This window comes from Astyanax mexicanus, chromosome 22 (genome assembly GCF_023375975.1).
Source record: "Astyanax mexicanus isolate ESR-SI-001 chromosome 22, AstMex3_surface, whole genome shotgun sequence".
In the NCBI taxonomy this organism is placed as follows: Eukaryota; Metazoa; Chordata; class Actinopteri; order Characiformes; family Acestrorhamphidae; genus Astyanax; species Astyanax mexicanus.
The window spans coordinates 23,699,241-23,722,863 of NC_064429.1; the positions used below are offsets into that span (position 1 = coordinate 23,699,241).

Consider the following 23,623-nt stretch of genomic DNA (forward strand, 5'->3'; position numbering starts at 1 on the left):
ATCGGCTGTGTCTGAAATGTCTGAATTGCCTACTCAGGGAACATTCTGAGGCAATCATGTCCAAATCGGCAAATGTTCTGCACATGAATAAAAAACTGATTTTGCTATGTCGTTAGAGCAAAAAATTCCAGCCGACCTGACCCGATCCATAAACTGTCATTATGAGCCCAAGCCCGATTTAAACCTGATCTCTCCACAATCCATAGTCCACACTTTTGTCTTAGAGGACAGTGACAATATCGCTATGAAATATGAAGGCTGTAATGTTTATCTTAATGTGTGAATCTGTATCTTAATGTAATGTATCCTAATGTCTGTAATATTTGTAATATTGTATGTATATGTAATATTCTTGTACTACTGTGTCATAGTAATCTATAAAACAGTATGTGTGTAATAACCTTTTAGTGAACTACAGTTACAGTAGGTTTCTGTAGAAATCAATTGTTAAATCCTTGCAGTATTACTACAGATTTTTCAAAAGAGGGTGCCACTCAGACGTCTTCACTTATTTATTAAGATATGACATTTTCCCTTTATATGAAGCCTGCAATTTGATATAAAACAAAATTATACAGCTAGCGAATCTTCTTGTCAAGAGCTGGCCTGTGACAGTTTCCTGCAAAAGCTGATGAAAAGGGAAATCTAATGGCCTACCAAATATAGCCGTGCTCATGCATTTTTGATGACTTTTTCCCAGTGAGTCGGACATCCAGAAAGAATTGATTTTGGTTTGAGACAAGGTCGAGGTGGGCAGGAGTCAGGACCACAAATGGACTGATGATGAAGTCTTTACAGAGTGTTGTACATGTAAAATGTGTCACATAACTTCATTTTTAATCACTTAAACCATACAAATCATGATTTTCTTGGAATACTATCATCCTTCATTTATATTCCGAGATGTTTGGAGGGGGTAGACACAGCTGCAGTAATCATCACTTGGCAAACAGATAATGGTAAGGATTTACATAGACCGAGGGGCACCATACAGTATGGCCATGCGAGATAAAAAAAACAAACATGTAATGCTCTTTTCTCCCTAAGTGTAATCCCTCCATCAGGAAATGGCACATCACACTGTAAGAGAGTGTTTCCGTATTCAGTATATTCATGCAGTGTTGTATAGAGTAATAGACAATGGTAGTACAAAAAGTGGTCAAACAGATAGTTAGTTAGAGCTTCTTCTTCTTTTTCTATTAAATATTGGATTTATCCATGTATGATCTTTACTCTGACATGCCCACACTTGTTATTGCACTGAAATGCCACTGACATCTGTCATCCTAATGCCAAGTTAATCAGCAGATTTGGAAGAGCAGAGAATGCTCTATAAAAAATGCCATCCTGCCATCTAGTGGCCAAAGATCAAAAGCATGGCCTACTATCAGAAGGAGCTAAATGAAATTATGCACACCCAGAGAGAGGGAAATTTGTCAAAAGAAATAGGTCAGCACCTTTTCAAACAGTTAGAATAAATCAGACTACACAGAATGCTCAGTTTGATACACAACTCAAAAGTTTCCAGGCTTTAGGGTCTGTGTTTCCTCCTCAGGGAGAAGTCTGGAGGACTTTGTTCTTTTCTGGCTTTGCAGTTTCCTTTGGAAATAAGAAACAACATCTCAGTAAACAGTAAACACTTTAATACATTTAAATTGCAATTACCAATTTGCACACTTTATGTTTCATCATTCATCTGGAACTTTCTGGGTCTTAAAATTGTTGTTTCTAAAAATGTATAATGCATGCATGTAAAATAATGCATGTATAAGTTTAACTTTTATGTACCTTTATATCCAAGCATTTTGGGACATTTTAATGGCACATGCATTGTGAATCATTAGCACAATTTAGGATATTAAAAAGTTCTTGAGTCCTACTTTTGTTGGAGTAACCTTCTATACTGTCTAGGTGAGACTCTTCACTAGATGTTCCACAGCTCAATGCTGGGAGGCTTCATACTCCCTTTGAACCCATCTGCTCTATCTAATCTAGTGGCAAGACAAGCTGTATATATATTTACCTTTGCAGGTGGAGTTGTGTGCTTTTAGAGAGGGGTCCTATCTTGGACAGGACAGAGCTGGGATTTATTCGTGTAATCAGCCCTGAATCTTCTGCCCCGAAGTGAGTGAGGCATGAGGTAGCCTTCTGCTGTGATGTCCGCAGACCTGGTCTCCTATAGTAAAAATATGCAAGTATGAGAAATGTGGCATTGTTACAGAACATCTCTGCGATGGTAAGATTTGTATTATATGAAAATTGAGTGTTATATTACACACCCAAGTAATATTTCATTTTACTGCTGATCTGTATAGGCATACGTTTTGTACTTTATCACACTGAATATTGGCCTCAAAAGCAAAATTAACATACTAACCAAAAACATGGATTTAGATGATCTACGGCTTATATAGCTCATTTAGTCTTATTTTGTGTTTTGTGTAATTTTATAAGTAATTTCAATTCATACCAAAATGACTGAATTGTAAAACATGCTACATTTAATTATTTTGTTAATGATCTTAATCAAACTACTAGAGATACAACAAAAACAAAAATAAATATTTGGATGAATACTGAATACGTCTTTTTCATTCACTGAATTATTTTTGCCACTTTTTCACCACTGCATAAATTAAATAGCCTTAATGTATTTTTGTTTTTAATGTATTATTGCTTTTTAGAGAATAAGCAACTACAAAACTACAATTAAAAAATATTTATTGAACACTAAAAATGTTTACTACACTACTGTCAGTCTGCCTGCTCTGGACTCTGGAATTACTCAACAAAGACTCCACTTCCCAGCAGGCACTCACACCGGACTTCCCCGACTCTGCTGGGCATGTGACGCTATCCTGAGACACTACAGTGTTCCTGCTTCCTCAGTTACTGATTGTTTCCACCTGGCCTGTATAGTATAAATACCCCCCAGTTAACTCTGTTCATTCCTTTGTTTATTGCCTTTGTTACCGACTTGTTTTTGTTTCTGACTATACATTTTTGCCTTGCCCTCTCTATTGTTTATTTACCTTGCCAATTAATTTTTGTATTTTTGACCACTCTATTGTCTTTGAACGTTCTCCACTAGATTTTTTGTATGTTTTGCCCGACTACGCTCTGGTATGTTGTTTATACTTGCTGCTATACTGTTACTGACCCTGCCTGTCTCTTACTACTCCCGTAAGCCTATCCCTTTATTAGTAAACTGTGTGTGTTTCATATCTGCGAGTGTCTGTCGTGTGTCTGGCCAGCGTGACAACACTGGTGGTGTCTGACTACATCATAAAAAACATCATTGATCAATATAGTCTTTTCACTCATTTTGACATTTTTGGCTATTTCTTTTGTTTGCCAAAAGTTCAGTGCATCCCTACAAACTACTGTTTAGATCTAATATATATTATATGATAAACATCATATGTTTGTTTATGACATAACAAAAATGTGTGTCTTTTATTCTACGTACCTCTCCATGTCTGGCCCAATGACATGCCCAATGTCTGGCTCCATGTCTGGCCATGTCTGGCCCCCTTGACTGAGGGCAGGTTCTTTTCCAGTGGCTGCAGCACTGTCCAGCACGGCCAGCAGCTTCTGCATCATCTGACTTTTCCTGACATAAACTTGCACTTCTGAGTCCTCTTCCTTAGGCACCTCCTGTAATGGGCATCCTGATTAGAAACACCTCTTTAACTATCAAACAGATACTTTACTCCATATCCACATGTATCTTTTGCAAAATTACCCTCAGAGCTTCTTTTAAAGCTGAAGCTGCCTCCTGTAGAACCATCTCAAGCCGTTCTTGCTGGATCTTCTCCGCTTGAAGCTCCTTCTGCAGTCCTTCTGCCTCTGCCTGTTTTCGGCTGAATTTCTCCAGAACTGATTCATGTTTCTGTCTGAGGATATTAATGAAGCATGTCAAACAAATAAAAGAATTTAAAACAATTTACAGACTAATTTGATGTCAATATTACATTATGTGCATCTTAATTATTTAGGCAAACTACCTGATCCGTCAAAAGTTTATGAAAACCTTTTTTTTTTCTTTTTTTTTTCTTAATATACACAGATCAGACTCAAACGAGCACTGGATGTAAATGTACACAGATTTATCTCCAAAAAACTGTTTATTTGGGTGAGTAAAGCACATCTGTATATTTACAGTAGGCTTAGATTTACACTAAAGCTGGATCATTAGCATTAGCCGCTAACCGCAAGTCAACCGGCAGTGCTATCCAGGGCTAGCAGCAGGCTACAGGCCATAATATTCACCTCTGAACAGCCAAAGAGCTAGCGCTCAGCGAGGTTAACGGCTAATGCTAATGCTGCTTTCGCAATGCAAGCTGGGGTTAGCAGCAGGCTACAGGCCGATAATACTCAAGGAAATAGTGCTTAGCACTGTTAGCAGCTAATGCTAATACTGCTGGAGAACGAAACTAAAACTTCTGTATAACCCTGTTCTTTAGCAGAGTGGCTTTACTGCTCCTTAAAACCTGACTGGTAAAATTATACATAAGGCGTACGACACATTTTGGGAAAATTAAAGGTTTTTAAGTGCACCCTATAATGCAAAAAAACTCTATTGAGCATATAGCAGCACTTTGTAAATCTAAAATTACAGGCTGTAGTCTTTCTGTTTCTTTCCATTCTTTATTATCCTCATTTCACACTGTTCTTCTATAGTCAGGACCTCACAGGAGAGATCACCACATAGCAGCTAAGCTAACCTCTAAATTATTTCTAGTGTCCATAAAATAATGAACGGAAGCCACAATATGCCACAGTTCCAAAAAATCAATCAAAGCCTCAGAATGATATATTAAGTCCACAAAATAGTTTAATTATAAATCATAATGTCATAATGTTATGCTTGATTGGTATACATGAACAAGTTTGCTCTGCTGATTTGCACTAACGTAACATATTAAACTGAAAGCTGTTTAGATCTGGCCAGGTTTCTCTCTGCCAGAACAGTACAACTGAAAAACAAATAATAAAAGTGTGACCTTGGGAATAGTGCCAGCCCCCACACATTTTATGCCTTTGTTTTGATGCCAGTTCTTATCAGCAACCAAACCTTTCAGCTGTTTCTTTGCTCCAAAAGATGATCAATGTATGCTTTTAACAATAGTTTGGAGTACAACAATGCTATTTTTCTTTATTTTGACAACACCTTCAATTTAAACAAAGAGAGATGCTTTGAACTGACATAAAAACTATAGATAAAGTATAATGGTAGTTGTTTTTGATATAAAACACGTGCAGGTATTTGTTCTTACATAACTTAAAAGTAACTATAGTGAAAATCAATACGGATCAATCGGATAACTTTAAAATTAGACAAGGCATTTCCAAACTTCTGATGGGTAAAGTAAGTGTTAAAAGAACCCTATGGAGATGATTCAACCTGAGGTCATCATGTTCTTTCTGTAGTGCATCGTGGTCGTCCTGCAGCTGTTGGTGTTCTTGTTTATGCCTAGTGAAGTTCTCAAGCTCAACATGCATCTGCTTGCACTTTTCTGTCAGCTGTTTCACCACCTTTTCAAGAGAGAAGACAGAGCTCTTTTACATTTGTATACTGCTCATACACATTCATACATGAAACAAAGAAAAATGAACAGGTAAACAATAGAGGGGTGTCAGTACAGGCTATTAAAATTAATGTATGTCCTACACAAACCTAATGACCACCTACAGTGACATGATGGTTTGTTTATTATACACTGTATTACTGTGGTATATATTAAGCCTCAAATATATTTTCATATAGCCTCCATATATTCACTTGTAGCTTCAATATATTATCTTGTGGCCTTAATATAATACCTCATGACTGCAATATATTATTTTGTGGCCTCAATATATTACCTTGTGGTCTCAAATTGTTGCTTCCAATATATTTTCTTGTAGCTTCAATATAATAACTTGTGGCTTCAATATAGTATCTTGTGGCCTCAGTAACTTTCCTTGTGTTTCAAAATGTTGGTTCCAGTATGTTTTTTATGGCCTCCATATATTCACTTGTATCTTCAATCTTGTGGCCTCAATATATTATCTCATGACTTCAATATATTATTTTGTGGTCTCAATATGTTGGTTCCTATATATTTTCTTATGACCTCAACATAATAACTTGTGGCTTCAATATATTATCTTGTTTCTCAATATATTAACTTTATGACTTTAATATATTATATTGTTGCCTCAACATATTACATCATGGCTTCATTACATTATCTACCTCCTCTTATGGTTCCAGTGTATTTAATAAGGGCATTTCTGTATTATCTTTTGCCTCCAGTGTATTATTTTGTAGCCTAAATATGTTATCTTGTGGCCTCAATATATTATCTCATGAACTTAATATATCACCTTGTGGCCAAGCCTTAGTCAAAACAAGCACCATGCCACCTTAGGGGCTCCTTACAAACCTTCTGATTTCCAAGACTCTTCTTTGTCATCTCGTTCAGAATCGGCTCCATAATCTCCGTTTCCCTCTTGAGCTCTTTTTCTCTGGCTTTTAGATAATCGTTCTCCTTTAGTAACTCTTTGCTCCTATCTGAGAGCTGCCTGAGTTGAGCAGTCACCGACACGTTCTCTTGGATGGCTCTCATGGTCGTTTCCGGCATCCTGCTGTCCGAGACTCTGCGGAATTCAGCAGCAACAGCAGCCACATGCTGCTGCATCTCTTTCTTCAGCCTGTACAGAAGACATAACAAACCTCAGACTCAAGATAGGGGTTCTCAAGACTGCAAAACTTAAATGCTGATAGCAATAACAAGTGTACCAAGTATCACACAGCTCAGTAACAATACACTGATATAGGGCATGGGAGATGGCAAAATCATGGGACATGATCCTATTTATTTTCACTTGACTTTTGCTATGTCCCATGGAAGATAAGGAGTGCTGCACTGAACTGCGAGATATGCATGTGTGGCCTCCTGCATGTGTGTGAGTTGTCTATACACAGTCAATTTTAGCAAGGATAATTTCTAACCACTGCGCTGTCCACTGTGGGCGGTAATGCCTTCTATGACATATTATACGTCAGGGGTCGGCAATTAAGTTTGGCCCCGGGCCAGATATTTTCCAAGCCATTACGTGGTGGTCCACAATTTTTTTTTTGTTGTAATAGGATGGAGCTCTCCAGCCCAGAGGGTTGTTGAACCCAACTGCAGAATCTCAGTAGGTAAACCCAAGAAGAAAGGAAAAAATATATAAATAAACACACCGCTCTTCATGTGGGATCGAACCTGTGTCGTCTGTGTCGTCAGTGTCGGCGTCCAATACACTATAGCTGCCCCGGCTAATGAATTGGGACACTGCCGGGAAAAAAACGCCCTTATAAGGAGATAGGGCAGAAAAACGAGAACAAGCGTGTAAGAGAGACAGGGGAGAATTTTATTATAATTTTTTTTTTTTTAATTAAAAATAACTTCACGGGTTAGGTGTTTCAGGCTTGCCAGATGTTTCAGGCTTGCGGGCCACATCTGGCCTGCAGGCTGCCTATTGCCGACCCCTGTTATAGGTACATACAAGACATCTGTGCATTGAGGAATGTTACGGTACGTGTTTACTGGCACTAAAGCCCCGATGCATCCTATTCATTTCAATGGAGAGAGCCACCGCATGCCGAGGTGCATGCTGGGTTGCATTGTGTTTAAAGCAGCCCTGCCCTCCGGCTAAAAAGTTTAGCAGAGCTCAACTTTATTCAAATTAATTAGGCTGCCGCGCTGCGACCAGCCATTCAGTGAACATCAAGCTGCGACTTCACACACCTACGAGCCTTAAATACACCGAACAGCTGCCTTTCAACCACAGAAGAAGCTGAAAAAAGAGAAATATGGATATATAGAACTATAGATTACAGTGAGGTTTACTAAAAACGTAACAAATTAAACTTGATGATAAAACTTGAAAATGTTTGTTTACTTATGTTGCTTGATTTGGTGAGCAAGATGATTGCTATTATGTGAAATAACAGTTTTTTTAAATAAATATGCTTTTTTTTCAAGTACACAGAAATAGCAGGATTCATTATGGATCATTACAGATACTTTACTTTAAAAGTACCAAGTATTCATGTAATGAGGAAAAATAAATATTGTATAAAAGTAAAAAAACATGCAGCAAGATGCGTTGATAATCGTTTTTTTTTTATAATTGCATCACCAATCTTTAAATTCTAATCGAATCAAATCATAAGGTGCCTAAAGATTCCCACCCCTAATTTGGGGTATCCCTAATCATAATACAGAATAGATTAATTGTGAATGGTCTCTAATAAATTATCTCTAATAAAGTGCACATAAATAATGTTTTTTTCACTTTATTTTAAATAAATCAGTTTGGTGTAGTATGTACATCCTGTTAAAATTCCAAAATGTGCTGTTCACTGCCCCATCCATACAGTCTAAATATTTAAACTATGGCTCCTTAAAAGGCTCTCATCCAAGACTGTCCTTTTGCTTGACAGTCATGGTGCTCAGAGCTTGATCCAGACCGGCTGCACATTCACCCAAACATACATAATTTCAGTGATGAATATGGTTAAGCTGACCTGTCATTGTCCAGCACAGCTTTTCTCTCTAGGTTGTAGATGACTGTCTGGTGCTCCTGCTTCTGCTGCTCCAGCTGTTCTTTCAGAGACGCCAGCAAGGCCATGAGCTCATCCTTCTGCATGCGGAACTCCTCGAGAGATGCAAGCTTCCCCGCTAAGAAGACAAAAGAGAAAGTCTGGTCTGAGGAACACTATGAAGTTCCAGCACTGAATTAGACTGAATATCAGACTAAATATGGGATAGGTGGGTTTCAAGTAGGTATGGGCCCAGAATGGGTTTGTGCATACAGTGTGTTGGTACCGGGATGACCTGGGGACCAGTTTCATATGGTTCATTTCCCATGTGCAGTTTACAACACAAGTTTACAAGGCCCATGTTTAACCTTTCTGGGTCCCATCCCTTACACTGTGTGGGGCCAACATGCATCCCATGGACAAAACTTGCTCGTTACCAGTTGAGGTACCCATTCAGGACCCACGTTAGCATGTTAGCTGGGAAGTTTTAGCCATTAGAATTAGAAATTATTTGTAGGTCATTTAGACAGGTTGTGTAAGTGTGTTCACAAACAGTTTATTATAAGTAGATTTCTGCAGGCATCTTCTGAACCTTGTAAACAGCATACTTACTCAGATCAGAGTAAAATCTAGAAATCCAATAAAGAGAGCAGAATTTCTACTCAGTAATTGTATTTCTTAATTTAATCATATTTTCTCCCCCATGCGGAAGGCCAATTACCCAATACCTGTTCATTTAAACTAGTAAATCCCCAAACACTTGGAGGGTCAGCCACCGTTAAGTCAGCCAAACTGATGCTAGATAACCAAGTGTAGCAACCCAGCTTTAAAAATTAGCTAACAGACACCTGTGCTGACCAACATCGCACTGGCAATGATGTGGGAAAAGAGCATCATCTACCCACTCGGCAAGCAAGGCCTATTGTGCTCTCTCAGACTCCAGCTGCTGATGGCAAGTGGTATTCAAACCAGCAGTCCATGCATCATCTTATCTGGAGTATTTTCGGACTATGGTACCAGAAATAATTGAGCCGTGTTTAACACAGCACCTGCAAAATGGTATCAAAACACTGAACCTAAAGGATTGAAATATACTGATGCATGTTCATTTTGCTTGATGTGTTAAAAAAGTGAAGTTTGGGTTTTACAAAACTGCAAAGCAAAAATCTGATAAACCCTGATGTTCTGCAGTAAATTATAACATTAAATTATAACATGCATGTAAATGCGTTCAATAGTGGCATAGATGTTCATACCTAGGGCCATGTTCTCTGTGGTGAGCCTGTCCTTGCTCTCCTGAAACTCATGGCGCAGCGTCCTCAGCTGCATGGTGAACGACTCCTTTTCTGCATCTTTTGCTATCTGTAATGCCTGCAGCTTCTCTGCCAGATCACTGAGTTCATCCTCTTTATGAGCCAAGGAGCGCTTCAGATAGAGAACTATGTCCTTCTTCTCCCTCTCAACATTGTTGTAGTGAGTGGAGAAATCTTTCTGTCTGACCTCCAGTTCATCACATTTATGCTGATATCTGAACAGAAGACAAGAACAGGGGTTTAAATGTGATAATACTTGCAAAGGGAAGCTTTTCCTGTGTTAGGAAAATGAGTCAGCTGCAATTCCATAAGGGCGAGGTGTACGGTAGGTTTGAGCAGGTTAATGATTTGTGAACAGACTATGATCTAAGGTCTTGGTTTCATTTTAACTTCCTTAAGAGAACTGACATGAGGACGGACGAGGTTAAAATAGAGCAATTCTGAAGTATGAAGTATTTTAAAAGTAATGTATCGAGTGTAGCAGAAAAACACGTTGGAACTTTATAGTTAGAAAGTCTTCACACGGCTTCAACTTGCCAGAGCCAGGTAAGTCCAGTGATTGACAGTAACAGAGTAAATGAAATTCGTTACTATACATTAGTATATTGTTTTTTTCTTATATTAGTGTTTTACTGAAATATGTTAGTTCTGGGTATAAAGATAAAAGAGGCATGAACCAAGCACACCAATCAGGGTACAGCGTACACTTTGTTTTAAACCAGTTTTGTATTGTTTAGACATACAGTTGATACCCAGTGCAGGTTTAACATCAGTGCAACAGAGTGAAATTTTAGAATTTTAGTGCCTATGGCTATGTAAATGTTGGAATATGTGGAAATTATTAATTAAAAGAGTAAAGGAAAACTTGTATGTGGATTTGTATTTAAAGTTTTTATTAACCTTTTTATTACATTTTATTTAGTTTATGTTAAAAGCAAGAGTGAAATTAGTGTATTTTCCCATACATTGAGCTTGTAAAGCAATAGTCTTGTTACAAAAATGACAATAGGACAACACATCCATAATAAATCATGATGCTTTTAGGTTTAATACCTAAAATTGGCCGCCGCTGTCTAAAAATATTTAAAAAATAATCATTTAAATGCATACAGATGGTTGAAAGCTAAAATGTAAGGCAAATTAATGTTTCATTAATTTGTAAAGTTATACTGTGTGTCTAGTCTCTCTAAGTTATATAGTAATGTGTATATCTGTAATTCTAGATATAAATATAGGTTACATCGGTTTACTATCGGATATCGGCATCAGCACAGAATTCCTACATCGGTGCAAAATAAAAAGTAATTCAGTTGGGAAAACATGATTTCTGAACGTTTATAAATATATGATACAAATATATATATATATGATGATACAAAAGTCAAAATAATTCAAATTTACTTTTTTGAAATATGAGGGCAAAAAAAAACAGTAATATTTTAGCTCAAGCCCATGGTTTGTGTAATTCATCCACTACTAACTCTTAACTATGATTTAACTATTTTAAGAATAGTGTTTAAGAAAGTTTACACTGTTAAAATCTCTAATACTAAGCTGCAGCAGATCATACATCCTCATTCATTAATTCAGCACTGGAATATTTAAGGTTAGATCTCTTCCCAGGACTTTTCTCACTTTTCTATTCGCTCCTCCAAGTCTCGTATCTGAGCGCGGTAGAATTCTTTATTCCCCTCGGACAGCGCTTCTTCAGACTCACTCTTCTCCCTCTTTTCTCCGTCTTTCTTGCTGGACTTCTCTGTATTTTTCTTTCCGCTTTTTTTAGGAGGCATAGCTAAAGTCTCGTTAAAGTTTGGGAGAGCTGTGCAAAGAAACACGCGACCAGATTGTTGTTGGTTGCCAAGGGCCGATTTTCCCACCTGTTTGCAGACAAGTCCCGCCTCCTAGCTCGCTCGGGTTGGCTAGTAGTTTATCAGCGCTTTGACCATGAACCGCCAGCCAATCCCAGCGCTGGATCAGCCGGAAAACGGGTGCGATCTAGAAATACTGCGATATGCTCATTTGTATATATGCTCACTTAAAAATTATATTTCTATAATCAAAAGGAAGATGGATGATCACAAGCCATCAAACCAAGCTGAACTGCTTGAATTTTGCACCAGGAGTGGCATAAAGTTATCCAAAAGCAGTGTGTAAGACTAGTGAAGGAGAACATGCCCAGATGCATGAAAACTGTAATTAAAAAACAGGATTATTCCACCAAAATATTGATTTTATTTTCCATTATTTGAGGTCAGAAATCTCTGCATCTTTTTTGTTATTTCAGCTATTTCTCATTTTCTGCATCTAAATGCTCTAAATGACAATATTTTTATTTGGAGTTTGGGAAAAATGTTGTCTGTAGTTAATAGAATAATATGTTCAATTTACTCAAACGTATACATAAAATCAGAGAATATATATATATATATACACATATATATATATATATATATATATATATGTGTATATATATATACATACATTTCTTAAAAACTGATAACAAATTAAAAACTGAATAAGATAGCTAAATTCAGTGAGTAGCTTATTCAAATATTGTAAATATTGTACAGTTAAAATCCTGATGTAACATTTAAAAATGTCATAATCTGAATTAATAAACAGGTTGAAACAGATCTGTAAAAGCCAATGAAACAATTTTAAAATGACATAATCTTATCTCAAGCCCCCAACGCTCCTACATTCTGTAAATAAGGTTAGAGGAATAAACATAGATTCACTAACTGTCCCAATACTTTTGTCCTTATAGTGTATATTATACTTTCTCATAAGAAAACTTTGTACATTAAAGACAGAATTCCATGCTGTAAAAAACATGCTCTCCCCTTTTCCTTCTCTCTCTAGAGATGATCAAGGCATTGAATTTGACAAGTAAACAAACCTTTCAGCCAAACAAATGGCCATTTAAGCAAAAAAAGAGACAGCAAGTCATTCAATCTCAGATTTAACTAGATTGCAGTTCCTGCAGAAACTGCGAGTGTGATTGCAGTGCTGGCTGGTATCTGCTAAGGTGTTGCTAGGTGGTTGCTAAGGTGTTGCTAGGTGGTTGCTAAGGTGTTGCTATGGTATCCGGGGTGGTTGCTAAGGTGTTGCTAGGTGGTTGCTAGGTGGTTGCTAGGGTGTTGCTAGGCGGTTGCTAAGGTGTTGCTATGGTATCCGGGGTGGTTGCTAAGGTGTTGCTAGGTGGTTGCTAGGGTGTTGCTAGGCGGTTGCTAAGGTGTTGCTATGGTATCCAGGGTGGTTGCTAAGGTGTTGCTAGGTGGTTGCTAGGTTGTTGCTAGGGTGTTGCTAGGCGGTTGCTAAGGTGTTGCTATGGTATCCGGGGTGGTTGCTAAGGTGTTGCTAGGTGGTTGCTAGGTTGTTGCTAGGGTGTTGCTAGGCGGTTGCTAAGGTGTTGCTATGGTATCCGGGGTGGTTGCTAAGGTGTTGCTAGGTGGTTGCTAGGTGGTTGCTAGGCGGTTGCTAAGGTGTTGCTATGGTATCCGGGGTGGTTGCTAAGGTGTTGCTAGGTGGTTGCTAAGGTGTTGCTAGGCGGTTGCTAAGGTGTTGCTAGGCGGTTGCTAAGGTGTTGCTATGGTATTTGGGGTGGTTGCTAAGGTGTTGCTAGGTGGTTGCTAGGTGGTTGCTAGGTGGTTGCTAAGGTGTTGCTAGGCGGTTGCTAAGGTGTTGCTATGGTATCCGGGGTGGTTGCTAAGGTGTTGCTAGGTGGTTGCTAGGTGGTTGCTAGGGTGTTGCTAGGCAGTTGCTAAGGTGTTTGCCATGGTATCTTGGGTGGTTGCTAAGGTGTTGCTAGGTGGTTGCTAGGGTGTTGCTAGGCGGTTGCTAAGGTGTTGCTATGGTATCCGGGGGGGTTGCTAAGGTGTTGCTAGGTGGTTGCTAGGTGGTTGCTAAGGTGTTGCTAGGCGGTTGCTAAGGTGTTGCTATGGTATCCGGGGTGGTTGCTAAGGTGTTGCTAGGTGGTTGCTAGGTGGTTGCTAGGGTGTTGCTAGGCGGTTGCTAAGGTGTTGCTATGGTATCCGGGGTGGTTGCTAAGGTGTTGCTAGGTGGTTGCTAGGTGGTTGCTAAGGTGTTGCTAGGCGGTTGCTAAGGTGTTGCTATGGTATCCAGGGTGGTTGCTAAGGTGTTGCTAGGCGGTTGCTAAGGTGTTGCTATGTATCCGGGGTGGTTGCTAAGGTGTTGCTAGGTGGTTGCTAGGGTGTTGCTAGGCGGTTGCTAAGGTGTTGCTATGGTATCCGGGATGGTTGCTAAGGTGTTGCTAGGTGGTTGCTAGGTGGTTGCTAGGGTGTTGCTAGGCGGTTGCTAAGGTGTTGCTATGGTATCCGGGGTGGTTGCTAAGGTGTTGCTAGGTGGTTGCTAGGTGGTTGCTAGGGTGTTGCTAGGCGGTTGCTAAGGTGTTGCTATGGTATCCGGGGTGGTTGCTATGGTGTTTCTAGGTGGTTGCTAGGTGATTTATATGCATAAATTAGATTAAATGGTGTTTGCACGTTGCTACGCAACGTGCAAATACATCAATCAGCTATGCACGCTAGGTTGCTCTGGCCGTTCGGGGGTGTCCAAACTTTTGACCTGTGGCTCCATTACACACAGTACTGGGGGGCCGGGGTGTCCAAACTTTTGACCCGTGGCTCCATTACACACAGTACTGGGGGGCCGGGGTGTCCAAACTTTTGACCTAATGCTGTTTTATCCCATAGCTGCTCCATACACTCACAGTACTGGAGTTCTAGCTACCTGTCCTTCGATCTAGCTGCCGTCCTCCGATTGGCCCCATTCATTCCTATGGGGCCACTTCGTACGACATTCGTACGAAATCCGTACGTCGTAACTTTTCGTAACGCATATTTTCGGAAAGAGCTCAATAAGTTCTACAGGTCCTCAATTGGTTTCATCTTCGTATCTCAAAAATTGCGACGTCCACGGGCGTGCAAAGTTCTGCCCATTCATTTTCAATGCGCGAAAAAACGCGTACTTACGAAGTTTTTACGAAAAACGTAATTCCGATCGGAAAGCTGTATACAAGCCCACCATTCCCGATAAGGACGCACGTTTTCTCTTTTGAACGAAGTCGATATTTCGAAAACTGCGGCACTAGTTAACCGGACAAAAAACAGGTGGAATAATAAGAAGAAGAAGAAGAAGAAGAAGAACTAGATTGCAGTTCCTACAGAAACTGCGAGTGTGATTGCAGAGCTGGCTGGTATCTGCTATGGTGTTGCTAAGGTGTTGCTATGGTATCCGGGGTGGTTGCTAAGGTGTTGCTAGGTGGTTGCTAGGTGGTTGCTAGGGTGTTGCTAGGCGGTTGCTAAGGTGTTGCTATGGTATCCGGGGTGGTTGCTAAGGTGTTGCTAGGTGGTTGCTAGGTGGTTGCTAGAGTGTTGCTAGGCGGTTGCTAAGGTGTTGCTATGGTATCCGGGGTGGTTGCTAAGGTGTTGCTAGGTGGTTGCTAGGTGGTTGCTAGGGTGTTGCTAGGCGGTTGCTAAGGTGTTGCTATGGTATCCGGGGTGGTTGCTAAGGTGTTGCTAGGTGGTTGCTAGGTGGTTGCTAGGGTGTTGCTAGGCGGTTGCTAAGGTGTTGCTATGGTATCCAGGGTGGTTGCTAAGGTGTTGCTAGGTGGTTGCTAGGTGGTTGCTAAGGTGTTGCTAGGCGGTTGCTAAGGTGTTGCTATGGTATCCGGGGTGGTTGCTAAGGTGTTGCTAGGTGGTTGCTAGGTGGTTGCTAGGGTGTTGCTAGGCGGTTGCTAAGGTGTTGCTATGGTATCCGGGGTGGTTGCTAAGGTGTTGCTAGGTGGTTGCTAAGGTGTTGCTAGGCGGTTGCTAAGGTGTTGCTATGGTATCCGGGGTGGTTGCTAAGGTGTTGCTAGGTGGTTGCTAGGCGGTTGCTAAGGTGTTGCTATGGTATCCGGGGTGGTTGCTAAGGTGTTGCTAAGTGGTTGCTATGCGGTTGCTAAGGTGTTGCTAGGCGGTTGCTAAGGTGTTGCTATGGTATCCGGGGAGGTTGCTAAGGTGTTGCTAGGTGGTTGCTAGGTGGTTGCTAAGGTGTTGATAGGCGGTTGCTAAGGTGTTGCTATGGTATCTGTGGTGGTTGCTATGGTGTTTCTAGGTGGTTGCTAGGTGATTTATATGCATAAATTAGATTAAATGGTGTTTGCACGTTGCTACGCAACGTGCAAATACATCAATCAGCTATGCACGCTAGGTTGCTCTGGCCGTTCGGGGGTGTCCAAACTTTTGACCCGTGGCTCCAGTACACACAGTACTGGGGGGCCGGGGTGTCCAAACTTTTGACCCGTGGCTCCATTACACACAGTACTGGGGGGCCGGGGTGTCCAAACTTTTGACCTAACGCTGATTTATCCCATAGCTGCTCCATTACACACAGTACTGGAGTTCTAGCTACCTGTCCTTCGATCTAGCTGCCGTCCTCCGATTGGCCCCATTCATTCCAATGGGGCCACTTCGTACGACATTCGTACGAAATCCGTACGACGTAACTTTTCGTAACGCATATTTTCGGAAAGAGCTCAATAAGTTCTACAGGTCCTCAATTGGTTTCATCTTCGTATTTCAAAAATTGCGTCGTCCACGGGCGTGCAATGTTCTGCCCATTCATTTTCAATGGTCAAAAAAACGCGTACTTACGAAGTTTTTACGAAAAACGTAAGTCCGATCGGAAAGCTGTATACAAGCCCACCATTCCCGATATGGACGCACGTTTTCTCTTTTGAACGAAGTCGATATTTCGAAAACTGCGGCACTAGTTAACCGGACAAAAAACAGGTGGAATAATAATAATAACTAGATTGCAGTTCCTACAGAAACTGCGAGTGTGATTGCAGTGCTGGCTGGTATCTGCTATGGTGTTGCTAAGGTGTTGCTAAGTGGTTGCTAAGGTGTGGCTATGGTATCCGGGGTGGTTGCTAAGGTGTTGCTAAGTGGTTGCTAGGTGGTTGCTAAGGTGTTGCTAGGCGGTTGCTAAGGTGTTGCTATGGTATCTGGGGTGGTTGCTAAGGTGTTGCTAGGTGGTTGCTAAGGTGTTGCTAGGCGGTTGCTAAGGTGTTGCTATGGTATCCAGGGTGGTTGCTAAGGTGTTGCTAGGTGGTTGCTAGGTGGTTGCTAAGGTGTTGCTAGGCGGTTGCTAAGGTGTTGCTATGGTATCCGGGGTGGTTGCTAAGGTGTTGCTAGGTGGTTGCTAGGTGGTTGCTAAGGTGTTGCTAGGCGGTTGCTAAGGTGTTGCTATGGTATCCGGGGTGGTTGCTAAGGTGTTGCTAGGTGGTTGCTAGGGTGTTGCTATGGTATCCGGGGTGGTTGCTAAGGTGTTGCTAGGTGGTTGCTAGGTGGTTGCTAGGGTGTTGCTAGGCGGTTGCTAAGGTGTTGCTATGGTATCCGGGGTGGTTGCTAAGGTGTTGCTAGGTGGTTGCTAAGGTGTTGCTAGGCGGTTGCTAAGGTGTTGCTATGGTATCCGGGGTGGTTGCTAAGGTGTTGCTAGGTGGTTGCTAAGGTGTTGCTAGGCGGTTGCTAAGGTGTTGCTATGGTATCCGGGGTGGTTGCTAAGGTGTTGCTAGGTGGTTGCTAGGGTGTTGCTAGGCGGTTGCTAAGGTGTTGCTATGGTATCCGGGGTGGTTGCTAAGGTGTTGCTAGGTGGTTGCTAGGGTGTTGCTAGGCGGTTGCTAAGGTGTTGCTATGGTATCCGGGGTGGTTGCTAAGGTGTTGCTAGGTGGTTGCTAGGTGGTTGCTAGGGTGTTGCTAGGCGGTTGCTAAGGTGTTGCTATGGTATCCGGGGTGGTTGCTAAGGTGTTGCTAGGTGGTTGCTAGGTGGTTGCTAGGGTGTTGCTAGGCGGTTGCTAAGGTGTTGCTATGGTATCCGGGGTGGTTGCTAAGGTGTTGCTAGGTGGTTGCTAGGTGGTTGCTAGGGTGTTGCTAGGCGGTTGCTAAGGTGTTGCTATGGTATCCGGGGTGGTTGCTAAGGTGTTGCTAGGTGGTTGCTAGGTGGTTGCTAGGGTGTTGCTAGGCGGTTGCTAAGGTGTTGCTATGGTATCCGGGGTGGTTGCTAAGGTGTTGCTAAGTGGTTGCTAGGTGGTTGCTAAGGTGTTGCTAGGCGGTTGCTAAGGTGTTGCTATGGTATCCAGGGTGGTTGCTAAGGTGTTGCTAGGTGGTTGCTAGGTGGTTGCTAGAGTGTTGCTAGGCGGTTGCTAAGGTGTTGCTATGGTATCCGGGGTGGTTGCTAAGGTGTTGCTAGGTGGTTGCTAGGTGGTTGCTAGGGTGTTGCTAGGCGGTTGCTAAGGTGTTGCTATGGTATCCGGGGTGGTTGCTAAGGTGTTGCTAGGTGGTTGCTAGGTTGTTGCTAGGGTGTTGCTAGGCGGTTGCTAAGGTGTTGCTATGGTATCCGGGGTGGTTGCTAAGGTGTTGCTAGGTGGTTGCTAGGTGGTTGCTAAGGTGTTGCTAGGCGGTTGCTAAGGTGTTGCTATGGTATCCGGGGTGGTTGCTAAGGTGTTGCTAGGTGGTTGCTAGGTGGTTGCTAGGTGTTGCTAGGCGGTTGCTAAGGTGTTGCTATGGTATCCGGGGTGGTTGCTAAGGTGTTGCTAGGTGGTTGCTAAGGTGTTGCTAGGCGGTTGCTAAGGTGTTGCTATGGTATCTGTGGTGGTTGCTAAGGTGTTGCTAGGTGGTTGCTAGGCGGTTGCTAAGGTGTTGCTAGGCGGTTGCTAAGGTGTTGCTATGGTATCCGGGGAGGTTGCTAAGGTGTTGCTAGGTGGTTGCTAGGTGGTTGCTAAGGTGTTGCTAGGTGGTTGCTAAGGTGTTGCTATGGTATCTGTGGTGGTTGCTATGGTGTTTCTAGGTGGTTGCTAGGTGATTTATATGCATAAATTAGATTAAATGGTGTTTGCACGTTGCTACGCAACGTGCAAATACATCAATCAGCTATGCACGCTAGGTTGCTCTGGCCGTTCGGGGGTGTCCAAACTTTTGACCCGTGGCTCCATTACACACAGTACTGGGGGGCCGGGGTGTCCAAACTTTTGACCCATGGCTCCATTACACACAGTACTGGGGGGGGGCCGGGGTGTCCAAACTTTTGACCTAACGCTGATTTATCCCATAGCTGCTCCATTACACACAGTACTGGAGTTCTAGCTACCTGTCCTTCGATCTAGCTGCCGTCCTCCGATTGGCCCCATTCATTCCAATGGGGCCACTTCGTACGACATTCGTACGAAATCCGTACGACGTAACTTTTCGTAACTCATATTTTCGGAAAGAGCTCAATAAGTTCTACAGGTCCTCAATTGGTTTCATCTTCGTATTTCAAAAATTGCGACGTCCACGGGCGTGCAAAGTTCTGCCCATTCATTTTCAATGGTCAAAAAAACGCGTACTTACGAAGTTTTTACGAAAAACGTAAGTCCGATCGGAAAGCTGTATACAAGCCCACCATTCCCGATATGGACGCACGTTTTCTCTTTTGAACAAAGTCGATATTTCGAAAACTGCGGCACTAGTTAACCGGACAAAAAACAGGTGGAATAATAATAATAATAATAATAATAATAATAATAATAACTAGATTGCAGTTCCTACAGAAACTGCGAGTGTGATTGCAGTGCTGGCTGGTATCTGCTGTGGTGTTGCTAAGGTGTTGCTAAGTGGTTGCTAAGGTGTGGCTATGGTATCCGGGGTGGTTGCTAAGGTGTTGCTAAGTGGTTGCTAGGTGGTTGCTAAGGTGTTGCTAGGTGGTTGCTAAGGTGTTACAATGGTATCCGGGGTGGTTGCTAAGGTGTTGCTAGGTGGTTGCTAGGCGGTTGCTAAGGTGTTGCTATGGTATCCGGGGTGGTTGCTAATGTGTTGCTAGGTGGTTGCTAGGGTGTTGCTAGGCGGTTGCTAAGGTGTTGCTATGGTATCTGGGGTGGTTGCTAAGGTGTTGCTAGGTGGTTGCTAGGTGGTGGCTAAGGTGTTGCTAGGCAGTTGCTAAGGTGTTGCTATGGTATCCGGGGTGGTTGCTAAGGTGTTCCTAGGTGGTTGCTAGGTGGTTGCTAGGGTGTTGCTAGGCAGTTGCTAAGGTGTTGCTATGGTATCCGGGGTGGTTGCTAAGGTGTTGCTAGGTGGTTGCTAGGGTGTTGCTAGGCGGTTGCTAAGGTGTTGCTATGGTATCCGGGGTGGTTGCTAAGGTGTTGCTAGGTGGTTGCTAGGGTGTTGCTAGGCGGTTGCTAAGGTGTTGCTATGGTATCCAGGGTGGTTGCTAAGGTGTTGCTAGGTGGTTGCTAGGTGGTTGCTAGGGTGTTGCTAGGCGGTTGCTAAGGTGTTGCTATGGTATCGGGGTGGTTGCTAAGGTTTTGCTAGGTGGTTGCTAGGTGGTTGCTAGGGTGTTGCTAGGCAGTTGCTAAGGTGTTGCTATGGTATCCGGGGTGGTTGCTAAGGTGTTGCTAGGTGGTTGCTAGGTGGTTGCTAGGGTGTTTCTAGGCGGTTGCTAAGGTGTTGCTATGGTATCCGGGGTGGTTGCTAAGGTGTTGCTAGGTGGTTGCTAGGTGGTTGCTAGGGTGTTGCTAGGCGGTTGCTAAGGTGTTGCTATGGTATCCGGGGTGGTTGCTAAGGTGTTGCTAGGTGGTTGCTAGGCGGTTGCTAAGTTGTTGCTAGGCGGTTGCTAAGGTGTTGCTATGGTATCCGGGGTGGTTGCTAAGGTGTTGCTAGGTGGTTGCTAGGCAGTTGCTAAGGTGTTGCTATGGTATCCGGGGTGGTTGCTAAGGTGTTGCCAAGTGGTTTCTATGCGGTTGCTAAGGTGTTGCTAGGCGGTTGCTAAGGTGTTGCTATGGTATCCGGGGAGGTTGCTAAGGTGTTGCTAGGTGGTTGCTAGGTGGTTGCTAAGGTGTTGCTAGGCGGTTGCTAAGGTGTTGCTATGGTATCTGTGGTGGTTGCTATGGTGTTTCTAGGTGGTTGCTAGGTGATTTATATGCATAAATTAGATTAAATGGTGTTTGCACGTTGCTACGCAACGTGCAAATACATCAATCAGCTATGCACGCTAGGTTGCTCTGGCCGTTCGGGGGTGTCCAAACTTTTGACCCGTGGCTCCATTACACACAGTACTGGGGGGCCGGGGTGTCCAAACTTTTGACCCGTGGCTCCATTACACACAGTACTGGGGGGCCGGGGTGTCCAAACTTTTGACCTAATGCTGTTTTATCCCATAGCTGCTCCATACACTCACAGTACTGGAGTTCTAGCTACCTGTCCTTCGATCTAGCTGCCGTCCTCCGATTGGCCCCATTCATTCCAATGGGGCCACTTCGTACGACAATCGTACGAAATCCGTACGTCGTAACTTTTCGTAACGCATATTTTCGGAAAGAGCTCAATAAGTTCTACAGGTCCTCAATTGGTTTCATCTTCGTATTTCAAAAATTGCGACGTCCACGGGCGTGCAAAGTTCTGCCCATTCATTTTCAATGGGCAAAAAAACGCGTACTTACGAAGTTTTTACGAAAAACGTAAGTCCGATCGGAAAGCTGTATACAAGCCCACCATTCCCGATATGGACGCACGTTTTCTCTTTTGAACGAAGTCGATATTTCGAAAACTGCGGCACTAGTTAACCGGACAAAAAACAGGTGGAATAATAATAATAACTAGATTGCAGTTCCTACAGAAACTGCGAGTGTGATTGCAGTGCTGGCTGGTATCTGCTATGGTGTTGCTAAGGTGTTGCTATGGTATCCGGGGTGGTTGCTAAGGTGTTGCTAGGTGGTTGCTAAGGTGTTGCTAGGCAGTTGCTAAGGTGTTGCTATGGTATCCGGGGTGGTTGCTAAGGTGTTGCTAGGTGGTTGCTAGGGTGTTGCTAGGCGGTTGCTAAGGTGTTGCTATGGTATCCGGGGTGGTTGCTAAGGTGTTGCTAGGCGGTTGCTAGGGTGTTGCTAGGCGGTTGCTAAGGTGTTGCTATGGTATCCGGGGTGGTTGCTAAGGTGTTGCTAGGTGGTTGCTAGGTGGTTGCTAGGGTGTTGCTAGGCGGTTGCTAAGGTGTTGCTATGGTATCCGGGGTGGTTGCTAAGGTGTTGCTAGGTGGTTGCTAGGTGGTTGCTAAGGTGTTGCTAGGCGGTTGCTAAGGTGTTGCTATGGTATCCGGGGTGGTTGCTAAGGTGTTGCTAGGTGGTTGCTAGGGTGTTGCTATGGTATCCGGGGTGGTTGCTAAGGTGTTGCTAGGTGGTTGCTAGGTGGTTGCTAGGGTGTTGCTAGGCGGTTGCTAAGGTGTTGCTATGGTATCCCGGGTGGTTGCTAAGGTGTTGCTAGGTGGTTGCTAAGGTGTTGCTAGGCGGTTGCTAAGGTGTTGCTATGGTATCCGGGGTGGTTGCTAAGGTGTTGCTAGGTGGTTGCTAAGGTGTTGCTAGGCGGTTGCTAAGGTGTTGCTATGGTATCCGGGGTGGTTGCTAAGGTGTTGCTAGGTGGTTGCTAGGGTGTTGCTAGGCGGTTGCTAAGGTGTTGCTATGGTATCCGGGGTGGTTGCTAAGGTGTTGCTAGGTGGTTGCTAGGGTGTTGCTAGGCGGTTGCTAAGGTGTTGCTATGGTATCCGGGGTGGTTGCTAAGGTGTTGCTAGGTGGTTGCTAGGTGGTTGCTAGGGTGTTGCTAGGCGGTTGCTAAGGTGTTGCTATGGTATCCGGGGTGGTTGCTAAGGTGTTGCTAGGTGGTTGCTAGGTGGTTGCTAGGGTGTTGCTAGGCGGTTGCTAAGGTGTTGCTATGGTATCCGGGGTGGTTGCTAAGGTGTTGCTAGGTGGTTGCTAGGTGGTTGCTAGGGTGTTGCTAGGCGGTTGCTAAGGTGTTGCTATGGTATCCGGGGTGGTTGCTAAGGTGTTGCTAGGTGGTTGCTAGGTGGTTGCTAGGGTGTTGCTAGGCGGTTGCTAAGGTGTTGCTATGGTATCCGGGGTGTTTGCTAAGGTGTTGCTAGGTGGTTGCTAGGTGGTTGCTAGGGTGTTGCTAGGCGGTTGCTAAGGTGTTGCTATGGTATCCGGGGTGGTTGCTAAGGTGTTGCTAGGTGGTTGCTAGGTGGTTGCTAGGGTGTTGCTACGGGGTTGCTAAGGTGTTGCTATGGTATCTGGGGTGGTTGCTAAGGTGTTGCTAGATGGTTGCTAGGTGGTTGCTATGGTGTTGCTAGGCGGTTGCTAAGGTGTTGCTATGGTATCCGGGGTGGTTGCTATGGTGTTTCTAGGTGGTTGCTAGGTGATGTATATGCATAAATTTGATTAAATGGTGTTTGCACGTTGCTACGCAACGTGCAAATACATCAATCAGCTATGCACGCTAGGTTGCTCTGGCCGTTCGGGGGTGTCCAAACTTTTGACCCGTGGCTCCATTACACACAGTACTGGGGGGCCGGGGTGTCCAAACTTTTGACCCGTGGCTCCATTACACACAGTACTGGGGGGCCGGGGTGTCCAAACTTTTGACCTAACGCTGATTTATCCCATAGCTGCTCCATTACACACAGTACTGGAGTTCTAGCTACCTGTCCTTCGATCTAGCTGCCGTCCTCCGATTGGCCCCATTCATTCCAATGGGGCCACTTCGTACGACATTCGTACGAAATCCGTACGTCGTAACTTTTCGTAACGCATATTTTCGGAAAGAGCTCAATAAGTTCTACAGGTCCTCAATTGGTTTCATCTTAGTATTTCAAAAATTGCGACGTCCACGGGCGTGCAAAGTTCTGCCCATTCATTTTCAATGGGCAAAAAAAC

At 43.3% G+C, this 23,623-nt stretch overlaps 2 protein-coding genes across 2 annotated transcripts in view; one reads left to right on the top strand and one right to left on the bottom strand.

Moving 5' to 3' along the window:
• Nucleotides 1-497: 497 nt before the first annotated feature.
• On the bottom strand, nucleotides 498-11,767 carry cfap157 (cilia and flagella associated protein 157). Its single transcript, XM_007230014.4, has 9 exons — nucleotides 11,527-11,767; nucleotides 9,835-10,106; nucleotides 8,564-8,717; nucleotides 6,432-6,699; nucleotides 5,408-5,538; nucleotides 3,746-3,896; nucleotides 3,470-3,657; nucleotides 2,024-2,176; nucleotides 498-1,599 (listed from the first exon to the last, which is right to left on the bottom strand). Exons 1-9 carry the CDS (start codon nucleotides 11,679-11,681, stop codon nucleotides 1,515-1,517), a joined length of 1,557 nt encoding a protein of 518 aa, XP_007230076.2. The 5' UTR covers nucleotides 11,682-11,767; the 3' UTR covers nucleotides 498-1,514.
• sh2d3cb (SH2 domain containing 3Cb) overlaps nucleotides 10,293-23,623 on the top strand; it is a 34,520-nt gene continuing 21,189 nt past the window's right edge. The window contains exon 1 of the mRNA XM_007230012.4: nucleotides 10,293-10,437. The gene's annotated coding sequence lies outside the window, so the exon portion shown is untranslated. The remainder of the gene's footprint in view (nucleotides 10,438-23,623) is intronic.

Excerpts from the sequence above, each read along its gene's own strand:
- cfap157 (XM_007230014.4), bottom strand. The coding sequence starts at position 11,681 with ATGCCTCCTAAAAAAAGCGGAAAGAAAAATACAGAGAAGTCCAGCAAG. Across the intron at positions 10,107-11,526 it reads TTGGAGGAGCGAATAGAAAA|ATATCAGCATAAATGTGATG; the intron begins GTGAGAAAAGTC and ends TCTTCTGTTCAG. Across the intron at positions 6,700-8,563 it reads GCTGTGCTGGACAATGACAG|GCTGAAGAAAGAGATGCAGC; the intron begins GTCAGCTTAACC and ends TCTTCTGTACAG.